The 26979-nt window shown below is 34.7% G+C and overlaps 1 protein-coding gene across 3 annotated transcripts in view; it reads right to left on the bottom strand.

Annotated features, from left to right (window-relative positions):
- The window catches only part of EPHA3 (EPH receptor A3), a 378027-nt gene that overhangs the window by 120776 nt on the left and 230272 nt on the right, over positions 1-26979 (bottom strand). For 2 of the 3 annotated variants that reach the window (XM_082392423.1, XM_082392424.1), the window contains exons 4-5: positions 10020-10175; positions 9002-9337 (exon numbers count right to left, since the gene is read on the bottom strand). In XM_082392423.1, coding sequence (XP_082248549.1) covers positions 9002-9337; positions 10020-10175 — 492 coding nt within the window. The remainder of the gene's footprint in view (positions 1-9001; positions 9338-10019; positions 10176-26979) is intronic. The other variant, XM_082392425.1, reaches the window with a different exon arrangement.

The raw sequence follows: 26979 nt of genomic DNA, 5'->3' as shown, positions 1-26979 counted from the left end.
GGTTTTCCATACAATTGTGGCTTTAAGCTCATATAAAGGTTCTGAATAACTGTCAGGACAATATATGGCTCTGCTTTTGTTCAGCTTATTGCTCATGCTGCAGATATGTGATATGCCTCCATACCAGGGTGTGATGGTTGAAAGGCATCATTAATGTGTTAAATGATGCGGAAGGCTTTAGGCACACTAGGACACATCACTGCAGAGTGATATCCCCAGATGTACAGGTCTCTGCCTTGATTTCAAATAGGAAAGAAAGAAGCTAAATTACCACACAAGCAAAATGCACCAAGAAAATTATAATGTATATATTCACTTGTAATCTCTGGGCCTGATTCAGACCTCATTTGTTTGTTGAAAGAAATAAAAGGTTAAGGCTTCAATTCTTAGGGTTTATTAATCACACAAGTGAAACAACAAGGGGAGGATTCATCAGAATGCCTTACTGGAATCCTATTTCCACTATTTTGTTTGATTTTTATTATATTTTAGCTTTCTGATGTACTACACTGGTGCTACAGAACACTTTCCTTCGTGCTCTGAAAGAATGCATGTAGATGCTCTGGTGTCTAGTTTACTTCCAGGTTACATAATTACATGACAGCACACATTTCTAAAGAGACTATATCAATACGTGTCTGTACCTTAATAGCAGATCCAAGCTGTATACCTTTTCTAGTTTTATTTTGAAACGTTGGCTTCTTCAGAAATTCTAACGCTTGCCTGGCTGTCTTTGACATGAGGCATTCCTCTGTCATATCTATAAATGCTGCTTCTAAATCCCAACAGAACAAGGTAGATAGAGGAAATTTATTGCAGAATAAGGAATGAAGAAGATTTTAAAATATCTGCTTTATCAATGTATAAAAATTAGACTGGATTCTAAATGTAGCCAAAGGGCTCTGATAGCTTAAGATTCATTTTAAAAAGTGTGTATTGTTTATTCAAGATATATTAAACTATTTTTTTCTACTAATAGATGCTGTTACCTTGTTCTGTGAAATAGCAGGTCACAAAAGTATAGGCAAGTATGCTTTTAGAAGTCCTTTAGAAGAAGTAAGTTGATAGGTGTGGTTAAAGATCAAAAAGATGTATTGGTTGATTAAAATTATACCAGTAACAAAGTTCTAAACTCAGTCCTAGAATGACAAAAAATAAATAAAACAGGAAAAATTATGACTGGATTTCCAGTTCAATCCCTCATGTGATGGATAGCAATTTTTAACTGGAAGAAAAGAAGAGATTTGTCTTTGATCATTAAATTAAGTGAATGATAGAGGCTATTCTGTTTAAAGCCAAGGCTAAGAATGTTTTCCTTATATCAGAAAGTCTCCAAGATGCTATCCTTCTTTGCATAAATTGATGGTTCTTCAACAGGAAGTCTAAATAAAATTAAGTCAAGTTCTCTCTTTTTTAAATAATATTATTTACTGGTCATTTTTCAATGGGGTGACAACTGTGAAACTCTTAGATATCAAGCCCCTGAGAAAGTCCTACCCATAAGTGTTGATTCCCTTTCCCTTCATATTTTTGTATCTGACTTAATTTACAGAAAATGGTTAATTTATTCATTACTGTAGATAAGAACTATATTATAGATAGAAACTGAAGGTAAAGAGAACATCCATTTGTTTTTGTCAAAGGGACACCGTGGAATAATTGGCAAAAGTTGACTAATATCTGCAGATAAGATCATAATATGGACAGTGCTAATGTCCTGATTTTGATAAATGTATTGAGGTCATGTAAGAGAGTGACATTGCTTTAGGAAGTTCGCACTGAAGAACTTAGGAGTAAAGGGGCATAATATCTGCAATTTACCCTCAGGTGGTTCAGAAATAAATAATATCTATATAGAGGAGGCAATGGGGGAGAGTATGATAAAGCGAATGTAGTAAAATGTTAATTTTTAGGAAATCTGGCTTAAGGTATATACATATATTGTGTACTATGGTACTATTTGCAACACTTTCATATATGTGAACAAATTAAATTTTATGATAAAAACTGTACACATATATGCAGAATTCCAATAGGGTAAATTGGAAGAGGAGAGACAGGTCCACTTACTCTAGGGAAGTATAGGGGTCAAGATAATCTTCATAGAGGAAAAAATAAGTTTAAGTGGAACTAGAAAAAAATATTAAAAATGTGCATGCCTGGATCAAAAATTTCAAGGATTAGGGGTATGTTGAAAAAGGAAATACTGGAGTGATACCAGGACCCAGAGAATGGAGGGACACCTTTTTCAACTATTGTAAATTGAGAGAAACACAATGGCATTTACCTAAGTATCATGCTAAAGTTGTTTATTTGATTGTAAGACTGCAAGGCAAAAGAATTCTAGAACTGATGGTACTTCAATGTCAACTATCTGGCAATCAAGAATCTAAGTAGGAAAAGACCAAAAATTTCTAAAACTCTTTTTTGTTTGTTTGAATGTATGGCTCAAAATTTTTTAAATGCCATTTTAGACTTGAAAATTATAATTGCGGATAATACGAATACTCATTTAAATCCAATGATGTCATTCTTTCACTATAATTCAGGCATTCACATGTGAAGAATTATACTTATTGACACTGTTCCCTGCTCTTTTCAAGATTAAGCTTCTTAAAACAGATTGAATGAGGTTACCCTTCCACTCAATATATGTATTTCCATCCAATATCCCACTATCTAACATACCAGTTGCTTGGTCTTCCTTGCATATCCAACCTGATTTCCTGTTACCCTTTAACAAGATCCATCTCCTCTTCTCAGCCTACCCTTCCTACTACCCAGGAAACTCAATTCCAATATTGTAATATATATACACTTCCTTTTCTTTACTCCTATCTGATTTATTCCTATTTTTCAAAGTACATCTAAACTCTTTTTTCCAAAGGTTTCCCTAAAATCCTTCAACCACCACTTCTTAACTCATTTAATTACATAGTGTCTTCTGCAAGTTTATATGATTTGTATAATTTAAAAAAAAAATCTATACGTCTATCATAAATTCTTGCAAGGCTGGAGCATATATTACATGAACATAAAAGGAGCATTGAAATATACTTGTTGATCCATTAACCCTTTTTACAAATATCTCAGTGGAAAGAAGTTGCTAAGCAGTATGATATTTTGACTTTATTAATTCATTTAAGTTCCAATTCCTTTTTATTTTGGAATCTCAACATAATTAAAAGAGGATTATTATAATTCTTGGTATTATTTATTTATAAATGTTATGACTAAGAACCTTAACATCTAACACTAAGTGTGGAGAAAAAGTATGAAGATCTGAAACAATTCAAAGGAAAAATCAGTAGCATGTGAGCACTTCTTAAATGTAGAATATGAACCAAAGATGATTCCAAGTGTCAGAATCCGGTAAACTGAGGAAAGCAGTGGTCTCATTGGTAGGGAGAAAAAAAATCAGGAGAGAAAGTGGTTTGAGGGAGAATGTTTTCTTTTTTGGATGGTGGACATTTCCAATAATCAATCACTCATTCATTCAGTAAACCTTTGAGTGAATACAAGGTGCTAGAAAGCCTTGTTCTAAGTCTGAGAACCACAAATGTGAACATCAGACAAGGTCCAGGCCCTTATGAAATCCACACTCTTCCTAACAATTGCATTCATTTTAACAAAAAGATACAAATTGGATATTATAACTGGTTCTCAGAAGGGCACTTCTGTAGAGTGAGAACAGAAACCAGACTGCAGTATGAATGAGAGAGCAAAGAGAGAAGGATTACTTTATGAAAACATCTAATCTTAGACTGAAAATTAGGAGAAAAATAAGATGACATCATGAAGAGTCAAACAATTTGTAACATGCATATGTGTGTGTATGTGTGTGTTTGAGTGTGTGTGTACTGTTGTTGCTTTTATTTAATTGTTTGTAACTTCCTCTAAGATGAATGAAAACCTATGCAACAGAAAAGGCAAAGAAAAAGAGCCAGGAGAGTGTATGTCTAAGATGCTAGAAGGGGAAGAGATTTTCTTGAGAGCCCACTCTTTAGAGTCAGGAGTCAATGGGAGTTAGTGAGTACAAACAGGAGGAATAAGATTTAGAAAAGCCAGTGAGATAGCATTTTCCTTTCCCTCCTAAACTTCATGGTCTTAATAAGTAAGGAGGGTGTAAGAGGAAAAAGCACACTCCTGTGTGTCTCCTCTATGCAATACTTCACTTCTGGTCACCAAATGTGTGGGGTTTTCCTCACACCAAGCAATTCTGCAAAACCAGCTGTGTGTCCTACGATTTAATTCAATTCTGATACTAGCTACGTGGATTTAGCATCAGATCCCACAGGTTAGGGCTCAGTCCCATAAGACTTCCCCAACCACCCCTTCAGATACTAATCTCAAGTCCAGGTTGTTATCTGTGCTTCTGACCCAACAGGTATAAATCGGAGGTTCCCATGACCCCCTCTTAATTAATGTTCAATTAATTTACTAGAGCAGCTCACAGAACTTACGAAAATATTTTACTTACTAGATTTACAGTTTATTGTGTAAAAGAATGCAACTCGGAAACAGACAGATGAAGAGATGAATAGGGCAAGGTACTGGGCAGAGAATTTCCATGCTTTCTCCAGACTCGTAGCCTACCAGCGCATCTACCGAAAAGCTCTCTGAACCATGTCCTTTGAGCTTTTAAGGAGGCTTCATTACATAGGCATGATTGATTACATCGTTGACCACTGATGATTAAACTCTATCTCCAGCCCCTCCGCCCTACCCAGAGGGGAAGTTGAGGAGTGGAGCGTTAAAAGTTCTTCTAATCACATGGTTGGTTTCCCTGCCACCATCCTTAGGGGCTTTCCAAAAATCACTTCATTAACGTAAACTCAAATGTGATTGAAAGGGGTTGTTATGAATAACAAAATACCCATTACTGCTCTTATCACTTAGGAAATTCTAAGAGTTTTAGGAGCTCTGTGCCATAAACTGGGCCCAAGACCAAATATATATTTCTTATTATAAATCACAGTATCACAGAGGGAAAATCATCTGTGTAGAATGAGGGAGTAAAGGATAAGATTAATTCTGGGGAAGAGTGGAGATGATAAAGAAGATGTCTTGCAGAATACCCCTACGAAACCCTGTGAAAAATGACTGAGAAGCAAGGACCAAGTTTATTGTAGATGGCATAGGGTACAGTAGATTTTCCCAGCAAAGCCCCCCTCTGTCTCCAAGGCAGTATTTCTTTTTGTAGCTATATGGCATGAATCATAGGATGGCAGAAAGAACACAAGAATAGAAGTTGAAAGTGGAGTTGGAGTTGGAAGACAAATAGAAGCTTTATCGCTTGATGAAAAGTTCAAGAAACTTCTTGGATCTCAGTTTCTGTAAAATGGGGGTGGGGTGGAGCTCAAAACTTGAAAGCCCATATACTCTCTACTAGTGCCCCCTCTTCTTGCCTGAGACTGTTACATGCTATAGGATAGTGGAGAAAGGGCAGATTCTATGATGGAAGTTGAGAATAAACAGGGACAAATATTCCACTAGTGGAATGATTTTTCCAGAACTGAAAGGTAAACATACTCATTCAAAGAAGAAAACAAGAAGTAGCAATTTACCCCAAGATATAACTTCACAGATTTTTGTTTTGCAATCTGCAATTCTTTCAGTACATGTTTGACTGATGGATTCAATGGATACAATCTTTATGTACAGAGCACGTTTTTTATCTCACTGACATACTTGTGAAAGTATTAAGGGCTGGGAACTAACACCCAAATTCACAACATAATCCTCTACAATTTAGAAGGTGCCTTATCGTGTGGTCATCACATGGCTTTTACAATGTAATCAAGAGAAAAATCAACAAATTCAATCTCACAAACTAAATTAAAAGGGACACATTCACATTTCCCCTTTATAGCCATGTCAGAGATAGAGAGGAAGGAGGAATTTAAACACCAGGCATCGTATCTGTCATAGCCATATCTTTCTAGACGTAGGGAGCTCATTTCTCAAGGCTACCACTCCATTAACCTTCACAAGAGCAAAAATAAAGCAAAACAATGAAACACTCTGGAGAAATGGCATTGCTTCTAATCTTGCTTATATATCTTACCATGGGGATTTGAAGATGGAACAAAGACCTCTACCTCCCCAGGCACAAAAATGATACAGACTCCCTGAAATAAATATATAAAATGCCTCATGGAGCATGTTGTAGACATATTTGTGATTTTTCTGAAAAATGAGAGTGGGGTTAGGAAGAGTAACTGATATCATCCCTGCTGAATCTCTGTGTTACCCTGTGATTTGTAACTGGGAGGGCCAAAGCATCAACTCCATTTATTTTTTTAAAGTCTTGGCCTGCTCTTGGTTGCCACTTTACCTAGATTCATTCACTGTATATATCTGGAACTATTAGTTTCTTGATAAATGCATCGTCAGAAAGCCAGAGGTCAATGATAAGATAGGAAATAAGGAGTTCTTGCTTGTTTTTATACACTTCTGTTTGACTTGGGAGATAATTATAACACAGATTGATGCTCTTGTTTTAAACAAGATAGTAAATCAGAGTGAAATATGAGATTTGGGAAAGCCATTTGCCACATAATTATAATTTCTTAAAATTCCTGTGTTCATTGAATATGAGAAGCTATAATCATGTGATACATAGCAATAGCATTACTCATCTTTTTTTTTTCTCTCATGGAAGACAGTTAAATAAACCTAAGTTACAAATCTTTAAATATTATTAACTACAAAGTTTAAATATCATTAACTAAAGCAAAACAAAAGCACATGTTGCTTGGTCTGATATCTAGCTTTAAGTGGGAGAGATTACAGATTCGGTAAGCAAGATTAAAAAAATGATTCAGTGCACTTCATTAAAAAGTCTTGTCTTTTCCATAAATAAACTTTATCACCATGAGACAATGTAAAATTATAAGAATTTCATCAATATAGGAGACCAGAAGAAAAGTGGGAACAAAGGAGGGATGTGGAATCAGAAAGAGATACATTTAAACATGGACTCTGCCAGGGGTTATATTCAAAATATCTATCAACTGGCATGGCAGGGACATGGAGCCCTCAAGTTGGAAGAGTTCCCGCACAGGGATCTGGAGACCACTGGAGTGCCAGGATTTACCCTTTTGCTTGCTGGATTATGGTGGGGGGTGGGGGAGAAGAAGGGGGACCTGACAGACTGGTCTGGAGACGCCTCTAATGCCAAGATTTATCCCTTTGATTGCTAGATTATGGGGAAGGAAGTGGGGGGCTTGATATACTGGGTTTAGGGGGCTACCTAGGGTACTTGAGGAATTAACCAGTACAGGTGCATTTCTATACTCACCTTCAGAAGTAACTTTGTCTGCTTCTAACCAGTATGCAAATAAGTACAAAATTTTACCAACCAGCAGACTCATACTTGTGCATACTTGGTGAATATTAGCCCTGATGACACCTATTAGTTTTGCACCCTTGGTAGTTTAACTAACCTCCCTGAGTCAGCCAAGTGAAAGAAAGAAAGTGGTGAATTTCCTGGCTAGATATTTGGCTGCTCTAAGACCTCTTCCAGCTGATAGAATTTAGTCATCTCTCCTTTCTCTTTTCTTCTGACATCCAGTATACATATCCTCAAAGAAAAGAGCGAGTCCCGCTAGAGAGCAGAGGAACTTCCATAATTTAAACCAAATGTAGAAAAGAAGCTGAGTTTACACTCAATTCTAACTTCCAACTCAAGGTTAGCTCTCCTGGGAGCAGATGTGGGAGTCTGTAGTTCTAGCTGAAGTATTCTCAGGGGGCCATCCTGTCTCTTCCTTTTCTCCCTTTTTGGCTCCAATGTTTATTTTCTTGTGTATAAATTATACAATAATATCTCTGAACTGAATTGTTTGAAATGTAACCCTAATTATGATATCTTGTAGCAACAGTTATGCACAATAAATATCTATCAGCTTAATTTTGCACAGCTTTGTTGATTAAAAAACTGTTTTTTACTCATTCATCAGAGTTACCACCTTGGAAAAATGATTGTCTTATTTCAAAGGGATATCACTGTCTCTGTATACTCTGCAAAGTGTAATTCTTCTATATGTTTGAGAGAATCACAACTAAAACCCCATGAATAATTCTGGACACCACACTGTAAAAAAACCATAGTAAAAAATATCACAAGAATTATCAGAGAACCGAAAAACAAATAGAAGATTTAAAGGGTGACTGAAGAACACAGGATTTACTAACAGTAAAGAAAAGAGACATGTTGTGGATGCAAGCTAAAGAAAAGTGCGAAGTTTATTTAAATTTTCTATTCCATATTAAAGGCCCTTTGCTTACAATCTGGCAACACAGTATTTTCTTTTTAATTAGGAAAAGATTGTCAGTGGAAAATACAGTTGATGAAATCAACATAAAATTTATATCTGGAAATTTTAAAGATCAGTGATTACAACTGTTTTCCACCAAGACCTCTTTTTACTAAGCTTCTCCTCAATTCCATATTTTTAATTTTTAAATACAAATTGTATCTATTAAATAAAATGTGTTTCTTTTCTTTTTTTTTAAATTAATCAGAGAGTTTTAACTATCTGAGCTATACTACCCAGAGCTTCTGGGGAGCATAAAATAACTGAATAACTATACACAAAATTTGATATAATTATAACTAAGGTAAAGACATTTATAGTTTTAAATATCATACACAACATTTTCCAAGCTAGATTCAATGTCTGTTAAGTTCTTGAAAATACAGAAATGCTGCAAGGAACCCCATAAGTACTACCTCCAGAGCCCCAGATGTTTAAAGATTTCAAATTGGGAAGCAATGGATTAAACTAGCTTAAAATCATCTAACAAATATGATTTATTCTCACTTTGAAGAATGAAATTGAGCTATTTAATGTACCATAACTGTCTAAAAGTGATCGAAAAGAATAACCTGGGGCTCTTTCAAATCTTTTTTTTTCCTACCCTTTCTTCCACTCTTTCTGTCAAAACTATTACTTGGCTCTGAGATGGCAGGAGTAGGAAGCATCCAGCATGTACTCACCAGCCTGGTTAGTTGTGATGCTGACTGCAGCAAACTGTCTCGGTGGTGAGCTCAGCTCTGACACTCCATTAATGGCATCAATCTCAAAGGTGTAGTTAGTGTGTGCCAGGAGGTCTGTCACTGTCACCGTGGTGTTGGTGAGTCCATACTGTCGAGGGAGGAAGCGGACATTTGGGCTGCATGGCTCACACTGTTTTACGTTCCACCCACATTTTTTACATATGATGTTGAAGGTAACATCTTTCCGGCCTCCTGTGTCCAGGGGCCAGATCCAGTCCAGGATAACCGAGGTCTCATTTATATTAGATATAACATTTCTCGGTGCAGATGGAGGTCCTGCAAAGTAGTTCAACAAAGATTAATGAGCCTCACTTCTGTTTTCTACTACAAGGGAAATAGATCATTTACAGTGGAACTGAAAGAGGTAAATAACCATCTTGTCTTTATTATGTACTTTTAATTCGTCCTCAGAGGATCCATGAGGTTATAGACACATGGATTCAAGAGTACTGTCCTCCCCGAGCTAGGAATGGGGGGAGTTTTGACTCCAGGTTGAAGATGCATTCACAAAGTCCAACAAAGGAATTTACCACTAAATTCAATGCCCCTGTGAATAGTTATGAAAACTTTAGTATTAGTTTTATAAATCTTAGTTCTTTTTCCCTATGACCTATGACCAACATATAACAAGAGGGAATAGAAAAGTAAAAATACAAATCCCATGCCTAAACCTCCCCTACCCTGTCAAAATTATGCAAGATCTAAAACAAGATATAGAAAATTTTCTTTCCTTCTGGGTGTACTGTTGCAGGAAGTGCTTTAACAACTAATTCATTTTGTGTGATAAATGTTGCATTTGTGGTGAGCCAAGCATGGAGAGTGAAGCAGAGAAAGCTTTTAATTTGCACATGGAGAGCAGAAGGAAATGGGCCAAATGCTTTAAAAAAAAACACAATAAGAAGAAGAAAAAAGGAAATAAAACAAACATGGAGGCATGGGTTGCAGCAAAACTACTCACGGGTACAAGCCATGGATGGAGGGTCTTTGTCTGCTCGGAAGTAATTATTCTCACACCTGCAGTTCACTGAACCATCTTCGTGAGTAGAACTGTGAGGTGGGCACTTGGCACATTGCACATTACCATCCGAAGGCTTGTAGAAACCTGGTCGACAAGCTACAAACAAAATGACCCTTTTAAAATCCTGTGACAATTTTGAAAATATATTCTTGAGAATACATAAAACAGATTTCAGGAGGCTAGGGCATGCATTCATTATGAATAAAATCTATTTTCTTCTCCCAGAATTCATAGAAGCAAATAATATAGCCCAATGTAGTTTCTCCACATATACGTTTGTATTTGCACCAAATGTTAAGGGGGAAAAAAACCCCACAAGATTTAGATTATTTTGGCACTAGAGTGTGATGAAATTTCCATCTCATGTTTTCACAGCTTTACTTGGCATTGGACTATTTGTGGAGAAAATAAAGCAAAGCCATGTCATCACGCAGCCATTCCCTTTTTAAACATGATGCAATGTGTACAGTCTCTGCAGTTAGTACTATATTACATACCCACTTGTTTTCTAATTAGTTTCTGTGTGTACAACTTTATCCCCGCAAATTGTAAGCAACTGAAGGAAGAAGTCATGGCTTTGTCTATATTTTAAGATTCTTGATACATGGTTCTCCTGAGCTATGATATTTTGTTTGCCCTTGACAGTGTCATTCCCTAACTTCTATGGTACTGGCCTAAAAGAAAGGTCTTAATTTATTTCCTTGTCTGTATCTCAAATACACAGGGAGGTATAATTTCTATTTAAACTGATATACTTGTGAATTATTGCTAGATTAACGCTTTTAAAAATAACTATATTATCTTCTTTCTTTCTAGTTGTATCTCTGAATGACATTTTTTTTTTAAGCCCAGTGAACTGGTTACCAGATATTATTTCAGCTGCCCATTTAATATTCACTATCTATTTACAGCTTTTACAGAAATGTCTCCATTATAGTATTTTCATTTCATCTGATATAAAATTTAAAATGCTGTACTGTTTTATTTGGTACATTTTCATAATTACCTTGAGAACTGAAATCATAGTGAAGACCCTAACAAAAATCCCTTGACATTCCTTTGAGGAAGGAATTCAGGATCTTAAATTTTTAAGTTTCTCTGGAAGCCAGTAATTGGAAGCCAATAATTTCTTAAGTCTCTAAAACTCAACTTCAAAGCTACATTGAGATTTGATGGCTTAAACCACTTAAATAGAGACTAGACCCTACAGACTATGTTTATCACTGAATTCCAAAATTTTTTTATATCAACTTCATATTGTGGATAACAGGTTATTTGCATTCAAATAAAATCTGTGTGAATAAATCTTACCTTTTATAATCACTAAATGTATTTTAAAAGGTAACACACTGTATCTATAATAGTGTATCTTCCTACTGAACATTTCTTGGGAGATAACACTCCCAAGGAAAATACATTGACAAGACCAACAATTAGAATAACTTAAAATGATAGTAATCATTAATCTAGTCTTGCTGTTTTCAAGTTCCTACTAAGAATGGCTGCTCTAGGACCATATTACATTAAATTGAACAACTTTTGGCACCATACTGAGAGCCAGTCAAATAAATTCTATTGCCCTAACCAAACTTGGATTAGGATTATAAACTTTTGAACATTATCCTTAAGCACTGTTTAGAAAGGTCCACTCATATCTCATGTCATATTGCCTCAGGGGGAAATGATATAAAGTATAAACAAACTATGCACTTAACTTCTGGTTTCAATTTAGCTCATTATTGAGTGCCTTTAAATTTGCAAGAGGGCATTGCTGAGTCTTTAAAAGATTAAGTTGCAGTGTTCCAATGTACTTTGTTATTTTGTTTGCTTGTAAATTTATCTCTGTGTTTTTATTTCAGGCTTTTATAGTTTTTACAGCATTTAGCATAAAGGTATTCACTAAACACTCACTTTTTGTTAATCCTGTAAATACCTATACTATGTGATACTTAAAGACAAGATAGTCATACAATCACTTAGCTACAGCACCACAGCACAGAATTTCTGATAGTATTGAAAGTAGCTATAGTTATTAAGCCTAGAAGTTAAGAATGTGACTTGAACTAGCAACCAGACTTTAATTATGAGTAAATAATAACCATAGAGATGAGAAGACTAAAAGATAGGTAGGCACATATACATGCAGTTTAATAAATATCTGTCAATCATCTACTTTTGTTCAGTCTCCTCGTTAGTCTTAAAGATACAAATGTCCCTAATTCTGTCCATCCCAAAAAGGGCCCTTGCAATTTGAAAGCAGGCAACAGAAATTTAACACAGGCCACATGGAGCAAGCACTCCATTCTGATTGATCTGTTGGAAGAAATACACAGAAGGAATCCCATTTGAGAAAGATTAAGACAGTAGGAGTTGGCCTGTAAGAAGCATAATTAAATACACAAATAGATCAACATGAAAAGACAAACTGTTAACTAGAGGAATGTGGTGGGTACTGTTGGTTACATACTCAATATCTCAGTCCTGCTTCCTGTTTGCTAATAGAATCCTGATTTTGTTCAGAACTGCATTCTGCCAAGTACTCCCTAACTCAGATCATTGCAAATAGGGGTGGATGGCCAAAGTTATGGCCAAAGAGATGGCTAAAGAGATACAAACAGAACTCTGATGAAAGTCTTTGGGATACCTTTTTCTTTTCTAACAAGATGATCCAGATGCAACTGAAACCACTCCATCTACATTATTGCAGCATTGGTTATGGGCATAATGACTTACAGGAGACACTAAGTTAAAGGCCAAGAAAATCAGAGAGATGTGTACCCTGCTCTTGTTGACCCAGCAAGCACCAATCTCAGGATTTCTTATAATGTCAGAAAAGTAACACCTTGTTTGTTTAAGTCACTGTAGTCAAGTTTTCTTTTACTTGTAGCAGAAAGCATTTCTAAATGATAAAAAAGACAAAGAGAATTCAGTTGAGATGTATTAATTATATAGAATAGCTTAATGGAGCTAAAAAGTTCCTAAGAAAACCCACTGGTCAGTTTGTGTGTTTTAATCTGAAAATCCAGGATGTTAGGTGACACACAGTTAGGGACAGACTCTACTCTGCATCTTCTGGCACCTGGTAGCTAGCTGATAGGATTTAATCATCAATTAACAGATATTCATTGAATGCTAACTCTATCCTGAGTACAATGCTAGGTTCTATGGTAATATCCTAAATTTGGTAGACACTTTTACTCTTTATAAAGGACTTGCAAATATACCATCTCAATTAAACCTCACAACAGTTCTATTGAAATAATCAAGGTAGATATTAATCTTCTTATTTTACAGAATGAACAATTGAAGCACAAACAGAATGCCCAAGATAACAAAGAAATTCAATCATAGTCCGAATAGGCAAGAAAATTTCTGCTTTTAATTTTATGTAAATCACTCATTAAAAGCAAATTATTTTCCTATCAATTCTAAGCTGTTGGTATGACATTGAAGAATAGTCATCTAAAAAATTTAATGCAACACATTTAATTCAACACATGCAAGTCTTTTTTCATCTATTCCTAGTTAAGACACCATTTCAGAAAGGCTGATGTTCTCTTGCATTCTCCAGGATTTTCTATCTATTTGAGGTGTAACATTGTTATGGGCAGATGAGCAATTGAACTTTTGTTGGAAGGGCAGAGGTTGTCCGTCAACTCTTAAGAATAGGGTGACCCACTATATGTGGGAGCCATACAAGTAAATTTTCTTTTTCTTGATACAAACAGAATCTCTAGATCCTCGACTCATATTGTTCAACAAATTTGAGAATATGCCTGAAAAGTTTGTATTCACTAATAAAATTATTATACTGGTAAGAAACATTATCTTTAAATGTATAAGGGGAAATTCTTTATATATTTACTTCAAACTTTTTCCCACCAATAAATAATCTCCCTCCCTTGCAATAAATCATCTTGTACTGAAATACCTATCCTTTTGTTACACCTTCTTCATTCTTAAAACAATTCTCATGGAAAAATTTGAAACTCTACCTCTACGGGGCATTAGTACTTGTGTTTTATTATCTTTGCTTATGGTAGCAGAAGCAATGATTGTAATTTAAAAGTATCTCCTTCCCTTTCTTGAATATAAAACTGCTAATATAACAATGTGCACATTTCTCTCCTTATGCATTACGTTAGAGAATGAGAAGGTTCAGCATACAAAAAGTAAAACCTAGGTAAGAAGTAGAAAGATATGTTAATGTGTTTTCTTTCCTTTTCTTACTTAAAGGAAGTCTTTGTCAACTTATTACAGAATATCAAAGAACAGAGAACATGCAAGAAAGGTAAACAAATTAATACTAATTCAGGTTTATCCAGCTTTAAGTTAAAAACAAACAAACAAACTTCTGCTATATACTTAAGGCCTCCCCTGTGTTGGCCAGCTAGAAAGCAATACTTAACTAAGGTGTAAATGCACATATTCAAAGCCTGCTGCCAAAATGACAGAATTCTGATTTACATCTTTCCTCCCATAACCCAGTAGTACATGTTCTTGTCGGTCAAACACTGGTAAAATTATTCATAGATTTCTACCTCAGGATAGTAAAACCAAAGAGTGATTAAACAGTGTAAGATCTTTTAAGTGGAGGCAAACTGCTGCCCCTTTTTGGGTCCCAGAGACGTTTTATCCCCTTGCTGTAATGGAGATTTTTGAACTAGTTAATTGTGGCAGGAACTCTGGGCTTTGAATAAGCAAAGTAGGAATGATACACGAAACTAAATTAACCATTAAAAATGGGATGTAGCACCTCCTCAAATCCTACTGGATATCATCATGGATTTACTAGGAATCAGACTTGTTCACGTAATGTTTGGATTTCATTTATTCACTTTCAAAAACCAAACATGTACTGATCTCCTAAGATGACCTAGACACTTTATTGTGTCCAGTCACAGTGATAAAATTCACAACCCTAGCTTTAAACAGAAGACCAATTAATTCCATATGGCACCATTATTTTGGAAATGGATCTTCTAACTTGAGAATGTAAGTGCTAAGACACTTTGCAACACAACATTTTTAAGTAATCTTCACCAAGAAATTCCCTAATTTCACTTCTCTATATCCCAACTCTTCAAGGTGTTTTCAGCCTCTTACAGGAAGACCACTAGACTGGGAAAGAGGAAATGTAGGTTTTGATCTAGTGTTTTCTACTAAATAGGTATTATCTCAAAGTCACTGACCAGGTGTCTTCCAATTTTTAGGAGGTAGTTGGGATAGTGACTTCCTCTTCTAAAATAAGTCTGAAGATTCATTTTTAGTTATTATTATCTGTTCCCAGGTTAGATCCTGAGCAATATAGAGATACGAGATTTTTCCTATTCATTTTGCATGCTCAGTGTCCAGCACATTGCCCACCACCTAGCAGTTGATGAAATACATTTTTTTGATGAAATACATTTTTTAAGTGAATAATTAACTTGCAACCAATTGTCCTCTCTGGATTTCAATTTCTTCATTTATCAAATGATGGGTATCGACTATCTTGTCTCTAAATACTCTTCAGGCTAGACACTTTAAAAGGTTAATGCTTTGTGTACCAAAATTTGTAGGATTCCTAGAACTTTCTAAGTAGAAAAAAATAGAAAAGGCATCTTCACTTTCATCCGTGCTTTAAGGATTAAAATTAGCCATTGAAATTACAAAATCACATAGGGCAACAAGACAAAGAAAAGAGGCTCTCTTCTGATTTAAAAGAAATATACTTGAATCAAGAAATGACAGGTTTTTGCCCTTCTCAGTGTTTTTCTATATCAGAGCAGTATATATTCAAAGGGCATGTGGATTTCATGATTGGATGGATTGAATGATAAATTCACTGCCAAGCAAATAATTCCCTATTATTATATTTTCATCTTACCCAGTAGCATAATAAAACTATATTTCATTATACACTTCCTTTTATGTATATTTTAGATAGAGTAGAATGTTTAAAAGCTGGGAAATCTTATAGGAATAAACAAAAAATTAAAATATTGATATTCATTATTATTTTAAATTTTTTAAAATGTAGGAAGGTGTGATTTTCTTTTTCTCTTTTAACAGTAAGGAAAACTAGCACGATACTGAAAATACAATCTAAAAGACAAAACATTTTCCTTCTGTTAGACTGAAGTGAGGTTTTATTTGTCTTTTTCTTGTTAATCTACCTTTTAGTTCCTCTATTTTACATGCCCAGTTAGTGAGAGTATGCATGTTCATTTACTAAGCAAACCCCAAAACTCATTGAAAAAACCTCAGGATGGGCCACAGTAGAACAAAAATGAAGAAGCTCTTGCCAAATGTTAATTTTCTATTGAGAACACTAAAAATATGAATAAAATAATAGAAGGAAGCCAAAATAATACCAATTTGTAATAAATGAATTAGAAATATTTTGGGAATCTGCTGATTCCATATTTATAAAGAGGTAACAATAAAACAGGAACTAAATACTATGGGTCAGTAGTGGGATAAAATAACAAACTACCAGCTTTGGAAAAAAATAAAGAAAAAAGTATGAAATAGGGAGTATTTGGAGCACTAGCTATACAATGAATAATAATTATAAAAAAGCTTCCAGATAGAATCTTGGCCTCATTCCCAAAGCACATAGCACACTTTTCCTCTAAGATGTAATTGATGGGCTTGAGTTATGCTGATACAGAGAATGGGTAAAGTTACCATAGTGAAAGGAAAACAAATGCACTTAGTAAACCATGGTGGCTACTGTTGAAAGAAAGTAGACAGCTTTTCAATTGCAAAGTGAATTTTGTCTCCAGTTGACTAATGTGGTTGACTTTTAAGAGAAAACATGGTCCTAATTAAGGGTTAAAAGGCTCATTTCAGTTTGAATTAACTTTAAATTAAAAAATAAAGCTGTTGGTAAATAGGGTCCTTTTACTATTCAGACCTGGGCTCTATACACACAGGGCTATATTATCAATTCCCAGCCATAAACACAAACTAATGACCAGAACCAGCACTGACTAAACAGATGATTTCCTGGCCTTGCAATTCCAGGCCTGACAGGGTCTATTTGCCAGTACAAGGTCAAAGCAACTGTTTATTCCCAAAATGAGCTGTACTCCACAATCTTACAGGAACTCTATTCTTTACCATTTGAATAGAGGTACAATGCTTTGAGGCAAGGCAGAGGCATTTCAATACACTGGAAGTGGCTATGTTCAGTCATTAAACCCTGCCTGCAATGTGCAGCATTTACAAAGTGATCAAGTGTTTCCTTCTTCTGTTCCTTCACTGTTCGATAAAAAAGGCCTAAGGCAAAATGCCACCATACTATTACACACAACAGAATCAATCACAATCTAGTGTAGCTCAAAGATAGCTTAGTAACAAGACTTTATTGCGTTTGTTGTTGTTCCATCAGATTTAGCAAGACAGGTGCCAGTAACACTGAAATATGTTCAATGCATGTTCACCACCAAGAGAATGTTAAAAGGGACCCTGGTCCTAAGGACGCTGTGTTTTGCCAGCATTTCAGTTGTCTTCTACTTTCAAGGAAGAACGGTGTGCTTTAGGAGTAGGACTAGTTGAGTTTTTCTATTCTTAATTATCAATGCCCAGAGAATGAGACCCATTAATAAAATTTACAAATTCATAGAAATATGTATGTTATGAGCAGGTAAATACTAAAACCGGGAGGGAGGAGGGGAGGTGGGGGAGGGAGGGAGAGAGAGAGAGACCGAGAATGAAAGAGAGAATCATTTTTATGGGATATTATTGTGGTGAACATAAAATGCATAGGACCCAAATCTATACTCAGAATATATTGAGAGACAGCCTGGAAAAGGTTTTGAGAATAGTGCCAGAAGTTTTCTTTAGAGCAGAATAGCATTGGAATGTCTAAGAAAACCATTCCTCGGAAGGGATTTTGTAGGAGGTAAATCACTTCCATGTCAAAATAAGCCCTACTATGGATTAGCATTTTCCAGACTACACTGGAAATATAGCTAAAGCTTGGAGAGGTCAGCAGTCCAATACTCACCTTTATAAGTCAATTTTAGGAGAATAGAATTGCCATCATAGATTCGTAGTCACCCAGATTAGAGTTTGAGATACAAGTCATGAAAACTTCAGATGCTATTTCCAAGGATCTATTGTACATGAATGCATAAAGAACAACTATGTCCTGTGTATGTTTATATGAACAAAGATATATGAACAATGCTATTTATAATATTGGCAAATTAGAAAGAATATAATGCCTTAAATTAGAAAGGTGGTTAAACTATGCTATGTTCATACAATTCCATATATAAATTATGTTATTCTCATACATTTATGAGACACATTATGTCTCACTCAGAAAGATGCTCATAATATTTTATGGTAAAAAAGCAGAATAAAATAATGTGTATGCAATCCTTTTATTGTTTATATTTTTTTCTTATTAACATATCACTTATCTAATGAAAAACTTAAAAATATTAAAGTCTTAGAATTATAAAGATTGCACATACACACACACAAAAATCAAAACACTATAGTTAATGAACATTGTGTGTGTGTATGTGTGTATGTGTGTGTGTGTGTAATTTGACCTTTGGGTGCATATCACATAAAGTGCAAAACTAAATGTGTACTATACGAGGGGCCTAAATCTACACATCTATATTACTCTCTCTCACTCTCTTTTCCTACACACACACACACACACACACACCACAGTTTTGATTAGCTCTTGGTTCTATTATACTGGTCAAGGAGTTTCATTTTTCTTCTTCTCTCTCTTCTTTAAAAAAGCAACATAGGGGAAAATTATGGTTGACTGCAAATGTTGATAGCCCCACTAATGTGAATTTCACACTTTTGATCTCAAGTAATTCTATCTCCACTTGGGAAAATTTACATAGAAAATAGCACAATTTTAAAAATCCAAGATTTAAATGAAAACCTATAAAATGTGGAAAACTCCGAGGAAAAGAATTCTGTAAACACTGCAAGACACTTTGCAAAAATATTTGCTCTCTTAGCTACACTGTTAATGATCCACTCTCTAAAAAAAAAGAGAGCCATCTAGAATTTTGTGGAATGATGACATTATTGTATTTAAATCAGCTTTATATTTTAGGCAAGTTTATTTTAAAATAATGTCATTTTCTATTCTGAGGAAATACCTCTGCAACTTTCAAATGTATACCTTAACAATTCTTATAATCCTATCACCTTTCCATTCCATTTTTATTGTTGAAATTTATGAAAATGACTATTTGATAATATTCTGGTTAGAAAGCAAATGGATTTAAAATAAACCTATAATGTGTCTTTTATACACTGAGCATTCACTTTATGATCACAAAATATTACCAACTAGGAGAAGTCTGCAATTTAAAAGTATTCAATATTTGCTTTGAGTTACTTCATGGCTAACAGCAATGTATAAGGTAATATAGAAAAAAAATGAGCTAATATAATTCTAGGGTCTCTTTTAATTTACTTTTATGCTTTTGGGAAATACTTGCTCCAAAATAGAAAGGGGATTAATATTCAAAGCATTCTGAAATTCACTCCCTTAAATGTGTAAGAATGGACTTCACAAGGAAAATATAAAAACTATTAAATTAGATGCCCATTGGATCAGTGCAATCATTACCTGAATGAGTGTTTCAAAAAACCTTAAACCAATCACTTATTTTGAAACTATTAAGGAAGACACAAACATTCATAATTGTGTAGAACAGTATGTTTATAAATTTGAATTTCACCTAAAATTAATTCCATCCTATTCAAGAAAAAAATATTTTTCTATTTGCATAAGAATATGAAGCTTTCCAAAGAAAAAACTTGTCTCTATAAAGTTTCAAATATATACAGCTATTCTAATTTGTATGCCAAAAATACAAAAATATCTCTTCCCTCCCACCAATTAAGGCGGAAAGAAACTTCTCAAAGTATATAGAAGAATCTCATGGGCATTTGCCACAGAAATAGAGAGTAGTATTTAATGGTGTTATGAAAATAAAGTACAACAGGCTTGAATATCTTAAAATGGTTAATTTCTAAATATAGAGATGAACATTTTTTTCATAGTTATGACTATTATCCTAGAACGTTACATTCAACTTGGAAGACAGATGCATTGCAACAAAAAGACTAAAGAAGTTAAATCCATCTGAGAGGAGGAGAGAATTAAAGGGCAGAAAGAATGGGAGAAAATATAGAGGCAATATTAAAATGCATTGCTTATAGTTGGCAAATATATATCACTCTTTTAATACAAATAACTGGGACACAAGAGTTTGGAACATAAGGAGTAAAAACAATAGCAGGAAGATGTCTGCCGCTTTCATTCACTCTGGTCATCTCAGATAACTTCAGATTTAGTAAGCTGTGCTCAGTGTTGCTATCCTTGAAGTAGTGGGAGGGGAGAGAGAGAGAGAGAGGCAGGATGGAAGGACGGAGAGAGGAGGGAGTGGGAGGGAAAAAAGAATGGGCGTGTCTTTGTGTGTGCTAAAATAGCCACATGTAGTGTGTGTGTCTGCAGCAGGTGTGTGTGTTTCTCTAATTTAGACCACGTGTGTGCATTCTGCAAGTGTTTCTTCAGGGCAGAGATCATTACATTCCACCCACTCTCTGGAGTAACTGTTTAAAATTTTGTTAACTGACTTGGGAAATTCATTCAAGATAACTGTTTGTCTTCTTATATTCTGCAAAGTTCGGGGTTTAGATCTTGTACACGAGGCTAGAGAGGTGAGGGAATGGGAAGGAAATTGGGCATTGAGTCATATCTTACCCCAGCAGCCTTTGAAAAGCCAGGCAGATTGCATTACCTGCTTGCATCACCTTCCCCAGATCTAGCTACCTGAAGAGAACACCTCAGCCCTATGCAATGTAATAAATACCATTTACTGAGAATCTCCTCCCTGTCAAGCACTACACTTCCGTTTCATCTCTGCACTTACAAAAATCATGTGAGACAGGTATTATCTGTGTTTCCTGAGGAGATGATTGAAGTTTAATGATATTAAGTGCATTAGCTGCTTACCCCACTATTTGAAATGTTGTAACCAGAAATTATACCCAAGTCTGAGGGATTGCTAGACACAGATATGTATGCATTTTTGTTTCCATTGTCTTCTCATCATGTAAAACTTAAAAGTGATAACTAATAAAGAACTGACAATGGATCCATCACCCTAAAATTAATGTAACAAATTTATATAGTATGACTATAAAAATATTAGACAGATCTTACTGGCACAAGGAAAATAGATTACCTCATTTTCTTGCAGTAACCGTTTGCCAATAGTAATTTTTTTCAACAATATCTCAAGCCTATGTCTAGCAAGATGAATGGCTCTGATGGAAGGAAATTCTATTCATAATGAACAGAAAATGCTTAACTGTTGTAGGTCTGTTAGAAAGGTATTTGTGAGCTAGATTTCTGTGCAGGGGAATCTGCCTGCTTATCATAGATTGGATTTTCTACTTTCTCTTTGTTACCAGCTGAAACAAGGAACTTTATTTTGTAGTGCGGGAAAAGCATACCATAAACAGTTTCTAATCAAAAACAAAAAGGGCTAATGCAATTTCACTTTACGGTGTAATTTATTAGTCTGTCAGACATAAAGTATTCTCAAGTAGCCTAGGAAAATACAATATTCAACGTTACATATCATATAGGTGTTTTTCACTAAAAAATTACATTGTATTTGGAGTTCTTCAAAGTATCTACTGAAGAGTAAATACTTAGGATACTAACAAGAGTTAAACAAAATAGCACCTTTCCCAAGACTGGGGGTAGATTTGATGCACTTCAGAAGAGGTGCTTAGATCAGACAGAAAAAGACAAATATCATATGATATCACTTACATGTGGAATCTAAAAAAAAATGACACAAATGAACGTATTGACAAAACAGAAATAGAAAGGGGATAGCTGGGGTGGTGGGGAGAGATTAAATTAGGAGTTTGGGATTGACATATACAGACTACTGTATAAAAAATAGGTAAAAAAGTAAGTCCTTGTTAGGACCTACTCTCTTGTAATAATCTATAACGGAAAAGAATCTGAAAAAAACACATATATATATGTATAACTGAACTACTTTACTGTACACTTGAAATTAACACACCATGTAAATTAACTATACTTCAATCAAAAATAAATAAAAACTAAAAAAAGAAAAGATGCCTAGGAAAGGCTTTAGCACTCTCCCCAATCTGTACTTGTCACTCTGATTATATATTCAGCACAATTAAGTAACAACTGATTTTTTTTTTTTTTTTTTACAACTGATTTTAAAACCAATAAATTTGTTATTAATTAGGACCAGAAAATAGCACATTTAAAGTGCCTTAACATAACTTATAACCTCTGGATCCGTACAATTTTCCTTCTGAGGAATCTTGGTTCACAGTACTTTCAATTTATTTGATGATAATATAGTAGGAAGCTATATCTAAAACAAAGGAGAATAAATTGTGTGACTACATAAATTTAATTTCATGTTCAGTAATATCTGAAATAATCCAAACTCAAAGTCCAGTTCTCATTTTTTATTGCATTCACATTTAACCATGTGTGCGCTTATAGGACTGAGAAAATTGCCACTACCTGAAATCCTTTTTTCAAAACTGCGCTTAACTCAGTTGACAAGTGATGTATCTCGCAAGGCAACAGAGTTACTAGACCTACATATAAACTACATGCTGAGGGTTTGACCCTGTTTTTATAAAACACATGTATAAAAAACATTTTACTCTTTAAAACTCAACTCCTGTTATATTACTGTGGCGTGACAGCTAAGATAATGAGCACCTAGAATGCTTGGCTCATGAAAAGTGACCAACAAATCCAGTAAATTTTGAGAGAATAATGGAAGTTTCCTCCTTCTCTCCATAGCAGTGTCCCATTATAATATTTCCCATGCCCAGTTACTAGGTTTAACCAATCCTAAACATCTTAGTAGACCAAATTTCCCTTTAAAGAATCAGTCTCATGCAGTGAATCAATCATGAAGTTCCATAATGCAAAAATAGGAAGAAGACAAGACAATTTAAAAATATATATGTATGTGTTCCATTAGGTGCTAAATGCAGAATATATAATATATGTAAGATATACATAATATAAAATCTTATATATATGATTAATGATAAATCATAAATCATATTTTAAAGCTAGAAATAAAGAAGACTAGGCGACTCCCCAGTTTCTCCTAAACATTTCTTTTAAAGAAATTCTTCAATTACATTTAAGCAACTATCTCCAGGATAAAAAAAATATATGAGGTCTATTTACCAAAGAAACTTAATTTCCTGAGTGAACATATTAAGGTAGCCTAGAAGAGAAAAGGTGTACGTGAATTTCCAATTGAGTAATAATAATGATTACAATATGTACACCATCTAACCTTAAAAGTGAAATCTATCATCTTCTGTGATATGTACAAAGCACTAAAGGATGTTATGTGTTATGTAAAAGACAGAAGCAAAAAGTGAAAGGCAGAGCATTCTAGGGTGAAAGCCTAGAGGCAGGAAGGAGTTTTAATCGTTTATGAAAGTGAAAGAAAAAAGAGAGTATACCTGAAACTGAGAGGATACATGGGTCTCAAATCAGTCTGGGGAGGCACGCAGACGAATGCAGTGCCTTCAGGGTTATATTAAGGGCTTGTTTTTACACAGTAAGTGGTGTGGGAGGTCGTTGAAAGGCTTTATGCTAAGGTACACTACAGTCAGATTTACATTTCAAACAGCTCATTCTTGCTCCTTTGGGGAAAACGCATCGAACTGAGTCAAGAATGGGGCAGACAAGATGCTACTGAAATAATTCAGATTGGAGATGATATGACATAGATAGAAAAATAGTTATGGGCATAGAAAGACGTGAATTCATTTGAGATACATTATGTAGGTAACGTTGATAGCTCTTGGAAAGAGTGTAGATGCTGAGCATAAGGTAGAAGAAAGCATAAGGACTGACATCTAAGTTTCTTGTTTGAGTTGTTGGGTGCTATCCCTATTTCCTGAGGATGGAATGAATGGATATATATGGGTAAGGACACAATAGTTTAATTGGGGGTATATTTCATTGTGTTAGGCAATTGGAAATGCCAAGTAAGCATTTGCTGTACTAAATTGTGTGGTACTTATATTATTTGTACTGCAAAGAAACTGATTCCAATTATTTTCATGTTAAGGAAAATGCTGCATTTAGTTTTCTTTGTCCTATAGGCTTTCATTTAATGACACCAGATGAAGTTGGTTATCAAGGATATGGGTTTTGAGAGAAGCCAACATAATCAAGCAATATATGGCTTTTTTATGTAAAAAGAGTACAATAAAATATTGCTGGAGAAATCCTCCATGTTACAGATATATTAGAAAAAACAAAGTGTCTTTACTAAGTTGGGTGATTTTTCCACTTAGAACATGGTAGTAATTAAACCAGAATGTTGATTTTGATTTGCTCATGAATAGATACTTGGCTTCCCAAACAGAAAACCTGTGTTCATGAACCCAACATTTGCCTGATTTTTGCTAATACACATTATTTATCCACAAAGCAGATAAGGAAACAAATTATGAGCAGATCATCAAAAATATATCATGACTACTGGAGCAACAATTTAAAATGCAACATTAATGCCAAGATATTATTTTAATGTTCATATTGTAATTAAGAGCACATGTGCAGACTTCTCAGGTTCAAATCTTAACTCTGCCACTTCCAGACTATGCAGCTGAACAAGTTACAAAGCCTCTTCATTTCTCAGTTTCTCTGTGTCCATAATATAGGGATAGTAAAAGAGACCTACCAGGATTTCATAAGAATTAAATGAGAGTATAATGTTTCCAATACATATTAGAAATTAGTATTACTATATATTCATATAAGTAATTAAACATTTACATAGTGTATACAAACATTTCTAAAATCTATGACAAAAATCAATAGATTTGTTATTATACTTTAACAATATTAAACCTCATCTTCCTTTTCTTAATTTTCTACTTTTGGAAATATATTAGGCATTCATTTCTCCTTGAAATATTACTGCAATATCCTTCTCTGGTAAAATTATAATTTTCCAGAGGATTCACAAAAATATATCACAACACAGCATCTTCTTATCAAAGTAAATTATTGATAGATGTTTGGCTAGTCCTTCACTGTTCCCAATAGTTCCAATGATCTCTTTGTGACCCTGGAGATTTCCATAGATATATTATGTCTATACAACTTTTTATTTAACACAGACAAACCAGAGCAATGTTTTGCCCTTGGCTCCTGGTTGATACACCAGCCCATCCCATCACACATGACTAATGCCTTCACTTTCTTTGTAACCTTTGTATTTACTGGTGGAAGGTGCTGAATGGATCTCCTCAGGGGTAATTGAAACAATTACCTCTGACTTTATAGCTCAAAGCCTCTTTGCTTCTTTATATAGTTTCACTCTTTCCACCCCCAGTACTGCCAATTCTTTATTTTTATTTTCTGGCTGCCATACGCACTAGCAAACACTTAACAAATTTGGCTGATTTGCCTCCACATCTTGTCCTCACTTCTTGAAGGAGCCTCTTTTACTGAGTTTCAAAATATATCTGACTTTGAAACTCTTTAGTTTTCCTGAGACTTATTTCTTCATAAGTACAGACTAAGGTGATATGATCCTTTCAACTTTCAGCCTCTTGCCCAAATCTGTATCATGTTGGCACTGACCAATGTCTCCTCTGTCTGATAGCTTTTCTGACAGTTAATGAGAAGTAAAAGGGTAGAGCTATTAGTCCAAATCCTAGGGGATAAGTGTCCAGATTGTGAAAACCACATGCACATATGGCAATAATTGGCAGGCTCTTTTAGGTGATCACAGAATTATTTCCAAAGACCCAATGGATACTTGAATAATTCCTTGGTGCCAAATAGGAAACTCTCCTGAGTATATACTTTTTTGTGTGCAGTCACTGTGTGTTTTTTTTCCCCAAATGGACTTTTCCAATGAAGCAGATTCATTTGAATAGTTTATGCCAGAATTTATATAATTCTACCAAAATTCTAGACTTACTCTATGGCAAGTGAAACCTCAGAAATAAGATACTTCAGCTCCACCCTGCATAAGGTATTATAGATCTAAATTAACAGAAGCCAACACATTTACACATCTAAATATCATAGCGCTAGGAGCAGCAGCTCAGCCTTATAAATTATATTCCTTCAGGAAGCCTAATACCATTTATAGAATGCTATTTTAACTCTTTCTCATTCCTTTGATTTTTGCAAACGTAGCACAGCATGGAGTCTATTTCTCTTATGGCATTTATTAATTGAATACTTAGGGATTCAATTTTATTTATACTTCTAAACCTGCTCCTTTGTCCAAGCTGATTTACAAGGCTCTTTGATACTCCTTTCCGTTTACTCATACTTGGTAATAAATTAAGCATTCCTCAGAATCACAAGCAATTAATAAATGAGTAGAATGTTGTGGGTCTTCTAACGGACTAACAGAAATTTAAAGGAAGTGCTTATTTATTGAAGTAGCTTCAGAACATTTCCTTAGAGCATAAATATTTTAACTTATTTTATCTTAATATTTACATATTTTAACTTACTATCAATAGTTTGAACTATAAGCACAGCTTCCTTATTCAATTCTATCCTTTCATGTAGGAGAAAGAACAGTTCAAGTTTGGGAAGTAACAGACCTGTGTTCTAGTCCTGACCAGCCTTACCTAGCTGGGTGCTGTCTTACGTTGAGGGAATTTGTACCAGACCCCATGGTGGGTCTCAGACCTCATTGGTGGTTGTGGATGGAATTGATACCAGGTCTTCCTCCATCTCATGTGCTGCTTCCATTGTGCTCACGGCATAGAACTTTAAGAGCAAATAACAAATTTATCCCGGGTCAATTTAACCTGGAATGCATGTGCTTTTGATAATATT

This window comes from Balaenoptera borealis, assembly GCF_965194805.1.
Source record: "Balaenoptera borealis genome assembly, chromosome: 5".
In the NCBI taxonomy this organism is placed as follows: Eukaryota; Metazoa; Chordata; class Mammalia; order Artiodactyla; family Balaenopteridae; genus Balaenoptera; species Balaenoptera borealis.
This window is presented reverse-complemented; position numbering and strand designations above follow the sequence as displayed.